The sequence below is a fragment of the Sinocyclocheilus rhinocerous genome, unplaced genomic scaffold (genome assembly GCF_001515625.1).
Source record: "Sinocyclocheilus rhinocerous isolate Xijiao unplaced genomic scaffold, SAMN03320098_v1.1 scaffold182, whole genome shotgun sequence".
In the NCBI taxonomy this organism is placed as follows: Eukaryota; Metazoa; Chordata; class Actinopteri; order Cypriniformes; family Cyprinidae; genus Sinocyclocheilus; species Sinocyclocheilus rhinocerous.
Window position 1 is genome coordinate 1,088,607 of NW_015655576.1, and position 11,507 is coordinate 1,100,113.

Sequence of the window (11,507 nt, forward strand, 5' to 3'; positions counted from 1 at the left end):
ATATATATATATATATATATACACATACATACACCCAGATATAGATATAAAACTATTTGTCACTATACAGCTGTAAGAAATGCAATCAGATAAATGATATCAGTTAAATTACAATGTTAAAAGTTAAAACGCTAAAATTGACATAAAAACTAAATACTGTAAAACTACAACGAAAACTGCAGCAATAAAAAAACAAAAGAAAAAGAAAACAACAAAAATGTGCTGTGAATTGTAAACTGAAAAGGATCAAATAAAATATATATAAAAAAATAACCTGATTTTATTTCAGCTAATTGTTAAGGCAACATTTCTCATTTTTGTTTAGTTTAACTAAAATATCTAAAACTATTAAATAAAAAATTATAAAAAATAGACATTTAAGAAAAAAACAACTAATAAAAATGACAAAAACAACCAAATTTGAAACATTTTAAATAAAATTAAGAGTGAGAACAGAAGATATTGAAGTTAATTTTAAATGAACAGAAACTATAATAGTGTACCACTGATACTAAAATAACACTGGCACAAGCACATAATATCTGATGACTGTACCTGAGTGTATGATCATGTGCCGATGAAGATGGTTAGACAGATAAAACTTCTTCCCGCAGCCTGGATGAGGACAGACTTTGGTCCGGCCCTTCCTGTGCACCAGGTTCACGTGATTCTGTCCAACGTACATCATAAAAATCTTAGAACCAGAAGCAGACAGTGTGATTTTTAGCTGTACTTTACGATTGTTGCTTGTCCGACAATAGGATAAGAGCTGCATAAGATCTCGCTCTGTGTTGTGGTAGAATATTACTTATTATGATGTCTTGAATATTAGTTACATACTGTAACATCTCAGAAAAATAGCTGATCCATATTTGTAATTACTTATTCATTTATTACCAGCCCTGCATCTTGAAAAAAAATTCTGCTGGGTTTGATACATATATATATATATATATAATTTAAATGTACAATTCCATTTAGTGTCAAATCTGTAACTTCTGTCACTGTCTGAATGTAGAAAAACACCCACAGATGTAGCAGAAAACATCTTGCTCATGTTTGCATTTTCTTCAGTCACTGCCCATAATTCTTACCTTGAAATCAGGATTAGGCATAAAATAATGTCCTCAGAATGAATAATACACTCTTCACTGTACAAATGATTGTCAAAAGCAAAAATGCTACAAAATGCATCATATTTTGTGAGAAAGTGTGATGTGCTCGAGCAAAACAGGCACTATTTTATTTTTTTGCAATCAACACCTCAAAATTAGTAAGAAACTTAGTATTGGATTTGGTTCAACATGATGCAGGGCAGCGTTATCAATGCGATTAATTTGATAAGCAAAAATTAACCAACTCTATAAATATTTAGCAGACTTACATTCCAATGTTTACAATATTTAACCCATCCTGTATGTAGGGAAATTGTATTTCCTGTTACTAAGGTGCACCAAGCAATTAAAGGGTTAGTTCACCCAAAAATGAACCTTCTGACCCTCCCATAGACAGCAAGGTAACTACCACGTTCAAGGTCCAGAAAAGTACCAAGATGATCGACAAAGTAGTCCGTGTGACATTAGTGGTTCAACTGTAAAGTTACGAAGCTACGAGAATACTTTTTGCACAAAGAAAACAAAAATAATGACTTTATTCCACATTTTCGTCTCTACTAGTGATGCAGTAGAGACGAAAATAAGGAATAAAGTCGTTATTTTTGTTTTCTTTGCTGTCTATGTTTACCTTGCTGTCTATGGGAGGGTCAGAGAGCCCTCAGATTTAATCAAAAATATCTTAAATTGTGTTCCGAAGATGAACGAAGGTCTTACGGGTTTGGAACAACATGAGGGTGAGTAATTAATAACAGAATTAGCATTTTTGGGTGAACTATCCCTTTAAGTGGCATTAGAACGTTTCCTTTGACTTGAGCAATAAAACAGACAAAGCACCTGGTCAGGTTTACATCAATGTGTTTCACAGTATATAATTTTCCAGCTTCTATTTTTGACTGTTGTACTGAGGCATTGGTTGGTGCTCTCAGGGATTCTCCAGCCGCAGCCTCATTAGACATGCACTGCACACATGAGCTCACCTGGAAACTGCTAATGGCCACGTACACCTGACTGCAGCCTTCATACGGACAGTGGAACATCTTCAGCATGCCGTCTGCCTCGATTACTGGACCCCGCCGGCTCCGCTTACACCTGACACACAAACACACACCATGAGTGACTTCAACTCATTTCGTAGAGCACGACGTTGTGAAACACAAAGCGGCATAACATTTTTAACATTTGTGAGGAGTTTTTAAATCGCCGTAAAATAATAATGCACAAAATATGATGATTTGGTTTCCACAAAGATATTAAGCAGCTGTTTTCAGCATTGATAATAAGAACCATTTTTAATAATTGTGTACCAGTAATAACTGATAGCAACTGAGCAGCAGATCAGCATATTAGAATGATTTCTGAAGGATCATGTGACACGGAAGACTGGAGTAATGATGCTGAAAATTCAGCATTGCATCACAGGAATAAATTACATTTTAAATTACCACTCCACCAGGCTTAGTTATTTGAAATTTTAATAATATTTCACAATATTACTGTTTTTACTGTATTTTTAATAAAATAAATGCAGCCTTGATGACCATATAGGATTAAATTAAATACTTAATTATTTCAAACATTTCACTAGTAGTTTCTATCAATTTTCCATATTTTTTAGGTTAGAGGTCATGTATGAAGAACCCAACCCAACTCAACCACAAACAGCTGGAAAATCACTTCCCGCAATTTCCTATCATGAGTTGTTTAATTGCTGGAAAATCAGGCATGTGAAAAGGCGTAACAATAACGGTTAAGGCGTGTACAAAATTAGGACATTCAGATGTCAGTCAATATACACAACTGATTTTTAACTGTTTTTGAATGAAGTCACTTATGCTCAACAAAACTGCATTTATTTATTCAGTAAAATACAGTAATATTGTGAAATATTATTACATTTTAAAATATCAGTTTTCTATTTTAATATATTTTTAAAAGTAATTTATTCCTGTGATGCAGCGCTGAATTTTCAGCATCATTACTCCAGTCTTCAGTGTCACATGATCCTTCAGAAATCATTCTGATCTGCTGCTAAAGAAACATTTGATGTTGTTTTTGTGGAAATCATGATACATGTTATTTTTCAGGATTCTTTGATGAATATGAAATTCAAAAGAACAGCATTTACCTGAAATAGAAATCTTTTGTAACATTATAAATGCCTTTACTGTCACTTTTGATCAATTTAATGCATCCTTCCTGACACTGATGCAGTGTTCATTTCTTTAAAAGATAATCTTACTGACAACAAACTTTTCAACGGTAGTGTATCAGATGAAAAAAAAATATATATATATATATATATATATATAAACGTAAGAGGTTTCATGCGTGGCTGTGGCTACTGTGAAAAACTCTAGGTCCACACTGACTGACCTACTGAGAGATTGCTGAAGCGCTTTCGAACAGTGAATTTCTTCACCGGGATCCAATAACTGCTTCTCAGCCAGATCTGAAATCATTAAACATCAACAGAGTGTCTTCAGAACATCACTAATTTAAAAGATTACTGAAACCGGTGAAACTAAGCTCACAAGGAAGTAGTTCAAAGCGGTTAAATTGCTTCAAAGCACACATTGCTAGCACACTATGATTGACTGATGAGTCATGTTTAAGAGCTGAAATACAGGACAGGTCAGAGGTCAGTGGCCGTTGAGGAGCGTGATCTCACTGTACCGGCGCTGGGACGTGACTGACACATCTGATTATACGACACGTCCCCGATCAGCGTGCAGGTGACCTCCTCAACATCACCGCCAGCCACGTTCAGCTGAATGCCTTCAGACGCCAGAGCCTCGTAACTTGGGCCTGTAATAATGATCAGCTATAGGAAGGATGGAGGGAAGAAAAAACAGAGAAGTAATTAGGTAATCCAAAGAGTTTAGAGTTTACCGAAGTCTGGGATTAAAAATGATCATTCTGTCTAAACCGAATGAGTTTCTTCTTCTGCTGAACACAAAAATAAAACATCCTGAACAATCAGTGGTGGTCAAGTACCACTGAAGTATCATAAAACTTGTTTGCCTTTTCTGAAGTCATATGAGAGCCGTGTGACAAATAGATCAAATTTAATCAATTTTTGCATATTCAAATTTCAAAGTCATAAGGATGACTTTTATGGTGTTTTATTGGAGTTTTATGGTGCTTTTTGCTGTTTGACCACCTAAAACCTATAACCTATAAAAACCTATATATAGGTTTTTATAACATTTTACAGATTTAATGAATGTTACTAGGCAGCTGCGAGAAATGCAATGCTGTTAAACATATTTCAATAATACCAGCAAACACATCAACTTTGCAGCAATAAAATACTAAAACTAAAAGAAAAACTAAAAACTAAAACTAGAAAACACTGAAAAACTACAACTAAACTAAAGAGAGAAAATAACAAAATTCGAATTCTGAATTGTACATTTATGTCAATTGGAAAGAAGAAACTGCAAATAAATTTTCATTTTATCATCTAATACAATTTTGACAATTATTTTTATTGTATTTTTATGGTGATTTTTGCAGTTTGACAACCCCTGGCCACTAAACTCACTCAAATAAAACTGTAAATGATCATGAATTAATTTTAGTTTTAGTTACACAGTGTATTGGACAAGTTAACTGTATAACCTTTTCATAAGCTATGTGTTTTTATATTATAAACATTTTATAATTTTAACAAGGGCTCATCAAATGCCACTAGACATCTGTGAGAAATGCAATTGCATTTAAATAATATATCGATGAAAACATGAACTTTGCAGCCTTTAAATACTAAAACTAAAATAAAACAATTTGGCAATCCTTGGCCACTAAACTCACTCAAATAAAACTGAAAATTACCATGAATTAATTTGGGTTTAGAACACAGTGTTTTTATAACATATACATTTTATAAATTGAATGAAGGCTCAATAAATTGAAAATGTCACTATACAGCTGTGAGAAATATATTTAAACATATTTAAATAATATCAGTGAACACAGTAACTTTGACAACCATAAAACTGAAATAAAAACTAAATACTGGAAAAATAAACCAGAAAGCACTGAAAAACTACAACTAAACTAAAACTATAATCAAGAGAGAGAAAATAACAAAAACTTGAAAAATTGTACATTTATGTAAATTGAGATTATTATTATTATTAATGTAAATTGATATTACAATGCTATGCCTTTACAGCATGGGAAAAGGCAGCTTGCAAAAACTACTGTGTGACAGACAAAAGAAAGTCATAAAACTTTTGCAACAACATGCAGTGGAGTAATAACTATTTTAATAACTATTTTAATTTTTAAATGAACTATTCTGGTAATAACCATTAGTAGTTCTTTTACCAAAACATATGACACATGAATATGATATTCAATATTCAGTCCACCCAAAATGAAAATTCTGTCATAATTTTTGCAACCCACGATTTTGATTCCCACTGACTTCCATAGTATGGATGTTTGTTTACGAACATTCTTCAAAATATCTTCTTTTGTCTTCCACAGAAGAAAGTCATTCATACAGGTTTAGAACAACACGAGGGTGAGCGAATGATGACAGAATTTTCATTTTCCCTTTAAAACCCTTTTAAAACACCAGATATGCAAACGGACTCATTTGACTGCAAACGGTCAAATGAGGGGACGTGTTGTGACAATGGACGTTCCCTTTCTGTGGCGTATCCATAGGGAACTTGTTTACATGTCAATATATACAATGGAAATCAAGCAAGGACGCAATAAGGAATTTGTGTGCCTTACAATGCAATACTAGGAAACACCTTAACAGTAAAACACCTTTACAATAACTGGTTTCTCAATTACATAACAAGGGCTGTGTTTGTAACGGAGCAGTATCATACTGTTTAATGCATACTGCGCAGCATACACTTCATACTGCCTACTGCTAGTATGTGAAACAAAGCACATTATACAATCATTTTCAAATATAATTTGTAAGTCCATCTCAGAAATTAATTTATTTTGCATTTTTAGCCCAACTGCATGTAAAAATTACTATCAAATAGTTAATTGCAGCCAATATTACTGATGTTTTTATTCACATAAAATGGATGAAGTTGAGTCCATTTAACTTAGATTTTTGTTTTGCAATTCTAAAAATTACAAAAAATATTGTTAAATATTTTTATTTAAAATCAGCATAAAATGTTTACATTATTTTAGTATTTATTGTAGTTGCTTTAATTTAAATTTAATTATTTAAATTCGATTTAATATGTAAATAACTTGACCTAAAAAAAAACAACTTTATTTCTTTTAGCAAAATATAATTTTTTCTTAAGATTTTTGGGGTGAAGTTCAAGTATACAGCAGAAATAGTATACAGTAAAGTAGTATCTCAATCTTTTTGAGTCCAAGGCCCCTCATTGTCAAAGACAACATCTGAAGACCTCCCAAAATTTCTAGTATTTCTGCTGTAATGATGAAGCGGCTTGTTTTTTAAAATGAATTTTATATATATATATACATATATATTATTATTATTATATTAATTAATCCAGAATGAAAATTCCAGAAGTTTCAGTAACCAGTGTTATTTTGGTATCACTGATTAAAAAAAAAAAAAAAAAAAGTTTTTGGTAATATTTTGAATTAGACTTTAATTTTATATTTCCCATTTTCACTTTAATTTAAGTTTTAGTAATTTTATGTATGTTTTGGGCATTTTTATTAGTTTTTTTAAATGTCTGTATAGTTTTTAATCTTTTTTTTAGATTTAGTTTAATTCGTTTTATTTATTTTAGTATTCCACGTTGCACTAAACTAAAAATTATAATAAATGTTGCCTTCACAACTAGATAAAATAAAATAACTTTAATTTTTTTTTAAATGTCATTTAAATTTTTTTTTTTTTTAAATTTAAAAATTAAATTCAAATTAAATTTTTATGGTTTTAGTTTTAGTTAACTATAATAACAAATTGTATTATGAATTTACTTTAACTATTTAATTTATTTTTTTAAATATTATTTTTTTAATCATTTGTGATGAAGGATTTTTTATGCAAAATTATATTTAAAAAGCATATTTTGTTTTATTTTAAATAATTTTAAGTAATCTTGTGGACCCCCTAGAGGGTCTCTTGTGACCCCTTTGACCTACTTGAGATCCTTCCAGTGTGGAGCGCTGATCCGGCAGCTCACATCCGCCCATCACAGTCTGCAGGTCCTGACTCTCAAACAGCTGGCTCTGCGCTGGGGCGGCCGACAACGATGGGATGCCCTCCACCCCACCTTCTCTAGAACAGTTTGCTCCATCCTCCCTCTCCTGTCTGTCCGTCAAGGGCGCCGTGACAACCACGCATTCGTAACTCTCCGTCAAGCCACCTCCACTGTCCGCCTTCTCTAAAGTTCCCGAAGCGTCCGTCTGCTCCTTGACAGGGTCGGTCTCTCTCGCCGCATCCTCACTCGAAGCTTTTCCATCGGTCTCAACCAGAGCGGCCTGGGCTTCTCGGTCCATGAGCATCTCCATCTCCCATGGACAGCGCTCCGAGGCGGGACTGCTGTGGGCCGCAGGGGATCCTGGGAGATCACTGAGGGATGTGCATGTCATCTGATGCTCCACGTGGGAAGGATGATCATTGTCTTCCAAGTCACTGATGGCGTCTGTAAGATTAAGAAGAGATTTGATTCATTGTTGCAAGTTAAATCCAATATGACAGGAAAATGGGGGTTAGTAAGCTGATGGAAATCTAAAAACGAATGAAATCATACAAATAATGCGTGAAATCAATGTAAATTGAAAATAAATAAAGAGAGCTGCACATACAAATTGAGATAAAAAATAAAATGTTAAAAGCTTGAAGGTTTGAAATTTTGAAAATGAGAAATTTAAAAGCTTTGCTCTCATTATTTTAATAATAACAACAACAAAAATAATAATACAATATAAATGACAAATGTTAATATAAATCATATATAAAAATATACACAAACATAAATAATTTTAAGGTAAATGCTATCAAAACAAAACACTTACTGAAAAGATTAAATATTTTATCTGTTTACTTGCATGCAGTGTTATTTTAGTAACAATTATATACTATTATAGTTTTTGTTAATATTTTGAATTATAATTTCTTTTTATATTATCTGTTTTCACTTTTTATTTTAGTTTTTGTGTGACATTTTTATTAGTTTTTTTTTTTCTTTGAATGTATAGCATTTATATGTCTAGAATGTACAGTATCTATAGCATATAGTATTTATTAATTTATTTAGTTTGAGCTATTTTAGTACTTCAACATAAACTAAACAAAAATTAGAAATTGATCACTTTTGACACTGGACAACCAGCTGAAATTAAACAAGTTAAAGTTGTTGTTTTTTCCAGTAAACATTTATTTTATTTCAATTTTTTTCTTCTTCATGGTTTTCGTTTTTGTTAACAATAATAACCCTGTTTGCATGTCATGTAACCATTAACCATGATCAGAGGTCTGTGAAAATGCAAATGCGTCGTTAAATTATCGAAGAAAATATTTTACATCTAAGAGGTTCGGCTGACAAAAAAAGTTTGGGAAGCCCTACAAAACGACATGAACATAGTGTAAGGCTTTCCTACCCTGCAGCTGCCTGTGGTTTTGTGGTTTCTTACTTTTGGTGTTGATACTCTCACTGACAGTAGATTTCTTCTCTGGAGGCCTGTCTTCTTCATCTTTCTCCATAACACCATCCTCCACGTCTGACTCGGACTCGCCTCCTGCAGGCCAGGGCAGGTACTGCACAAACGAATGACCGGCCACACATTGCCACAGTGCAGATGTAGACAAACCCACAGTGGGCTCCACCACCTGCAGCTCAGGCTCGTGCTGACAGGACTGACAGTGACCTTGATACCAGCTCACCACCGTCTGCAAATTGGTGGCAGACACCTTCTTCCCTGCACAAAAAAAAAAAAAGCAAGATGATAAACTACTACTTTTTAATTTAAATTACTGCTTTTATTCACTAAGGACACATTAAACTGATCAAAAGTGACAGTGAAGACATTTATAATGTTACAAAAGATTTCTATTTTTGATTCCACAAAAATATGAAGCGGCACAACTGTTTTCAACTTTGAAAATAATAAGAAATGTTTTTTGAGCAGCAGATCAGCATATTATACTGATTTCTGAAGGATCATGTGACACTGAAGACTGGAGTAATGATGCTGAAAATTCAGCTTTGCATCACAGGAATAAATTACATTTTACAATCTATTCAAATAGGAAGCAGTTATTTTAAATGGTAATAATATTTCACAATATTACTGTTTTTACTGCATTTTTAACAAATAAATGCAGCCTTGGTGAACATAAGAGGCTTCTTTCAAAAAACATAAATATCTAACCCACCTCAAACTTTTTAACTGTAGTTTATATTCCGAGAGAGGCTTAAAAAACACTATTTTGAAAATGAATTAGGTTAAATTAATAAATATTTCTCACCTTTCCCATGACTGCTGCATTGTTCAGGAAGGGTTTTCCTCCTGTCCATCACAACACAAGAGACATGTTACACCATTCATGTTAAAAAGAAGCTGAAGCTACATGAAGCTGAATAGCAAGCACAGCTGTCTCTGGTTCCCATCCACTTTCATTGTAATGAAAATAGTTTGGGATTTCTGCTAAATATCTCTTTTTGTGTTCAACACAAGAGGTCAGGTTATAGTACAGATACCATGTACAGTATAGTATCTTTTCAGGGAAAAACATGGCAATACTGTTTGGTACCTCAAAACAAACAATGCAGCATCAGGTTACCAAAGAACACAGAAATATTTGTGCACACAACAGTCCACGTATGTATGCATGCAAAGCAATGTTAACACATTTATCCAATTTACTGCACAGTGTTTTTGAGTGATGCATGATCAAATAGGGCGTTCATGAAATCCGAATACGTACTTGCCGTGTTTCTGCTGGTATTTTTCTCCATATGCAGAATTGAGCAGGATTAAATACTCCGCGAGCCCCGCGTCGCTCAGGCTCGTGCGCCGGCGCAGCTCGCTCCAGACCTGATGCGCTTCTCCCAGATAAACCCGCCGCACATCGTACTTCTTCCGCGATTCGAGCCGCCGCTGAGCACGGTCCGCGTCTGTCAGCCTCGGTCGACCCCTGCAGCGGCGCAAAATGGCTTTGATGTGCTCTCCCGTGGCTTTGGAGTCTGTGTTTACCGCCGCCATGTTTCGTATCAGCTGTTGAGTTGTTATGTTTTGTCTTAAAGGGAAGTGCGGTGTGTAGCCTTAAAGGAAGTGGATTATTTTGTTTTATTTATTTATTTTTAAAATTTTATTCAGTGTTCTATTTTTTATCTTATATTTTTTAGATGATTAATGAGTAAAATCTACGATAAAATTATTTTTTAGTAATTTAAAACGAGGATCACTTAGTATGTATTTGAACCGACACTTTGGTTTGACCAATCAACAGTCAGCTCTCTTTAATGGTAGCCAATCAGATGCGCCGTTCCAACAGTAGCCAGTGCGACGTCAAGTTCGCGGTAGAAGAAGCATGTACAGTAGCTGTAGAATAGTCATACTCGCTATTAATAACTGCAGTAATTTGAACGCAAATTGTTATGGCTGATATTTTAGGAGTCGTTTTCAGACGGTTTGCCTCAGGAAATGTCACGAGTGATGTAATAGATGCCAAATATAACATTTTCTGAAATAAAGTCACCTAATTCATGTTTCCATGCGTGTTCATGCACAGAATGTCAAGTTTGTGTATGTGAAGACTTTGGAGGATCTTCTTGAAGATATAGCATCCCTTCACGAGCTGGCGTCCGAGGCCGCGTCTCCTTCATCACTGATTATCGTGGACAGTCTGGATCATTATTTGCACGGGTCTCGAGTTGGACCCCTACAGGACGACCTGAGCCCTGTGGCCCATGTAGCGGCCCTCCTGCACGACACCGCTGCTTTTCTCACCCAGATCCTGCAGAGCAGAGCAGACGGCCAGGGCCTGTGCAGGGTCATGGTCTCCTTTCACTCGGGGATGTAAATATCAGTAGATCTGTGTTATTTCTAGCAGCTGTAACAGCTGCCACAGATCTGGGGCTCAAAGTGCTGTTTTTCACACAGACCCCTTTTCGAGCTCTACCGGTTTCTTTGAGGGCTTCAATACCTGGATTAAAACTAGAGAGTCTGAAGGTAATAATAATGGTTTGTTTAATGAGCGTCATGATAATTAAGAATATGTAATACAAGGTAATTCAGCCAGAAATGTCTTAAAAACCCTGTAAATGTATTTGCATGTCTTTGTAATACATCGTAATACATGAGCCATAAAAAGTGTGTGTGTGTGTATATATATATATATAGGTAGATGTAGATGTGTGTGTTTGTATGTGTATATATATATATATATATATATAACACAATAAGGGCCTCAATTAG

The 11,507-nt window shown here is 34.2% G+C and overlaps 1 protein-coding gene across 2 annotated transcripts in view; it reads right to left on the minus strand.

Annotated features, from left to right (window-relative positions):
• Positions 1 to 10,377, minus strand: part of LOC107718578 (zinc finger protein 653-like) — a 13,358-nt gene extending 2,981 nt beyond the window's left edge. The window contains exons 1-8 of one of the 2 annotated variants that reach the window (XM_016525718.1): positions 10,015 to 10,371; positions 9,556 to 9,596; positions 8,721 to 9,005; positions 7,227 to 7,729; positions 3,789 to 3,936; positions 3,489 to 3,564; positions 2,093 to 2,204; positions 556 to 670 (exon numbers count right to left, since the gene is read on the minus strand). In XM_016525718.1, coding sequence (XP_016381204.1) covers positions 556 to 670; positions 2,093 to 2,204; positions 3,489 to 3,564; positions 3,789 to 3,936; positions 7,227 to 7,729; positions 8,721 to 9,005; positions 9,556 to 9,596; positions 10,015 to 10,292 — 1,558 coding nt within the window. In that variant the 5' untranslated portion in view covers positions 10,293 to 10,371. Of the gene's footprint in view, positions 1 to 555; positions 671 to 2,092; positions 2,205 to 3,488; positions 3,565 to 3,788; positions 3,937 to 7,226; positions 7,730 to 8,720; positions 9,006 to 9,555; positions 9,597 to 10,014 lie in introns of both variants that reach the window. The other variant, XM_016525719.1, reaches the window with a different exon arrangement.
• Between the last annotated feature and the right edge of the window lie 1,130 nt (positions 10,378 to 11,507).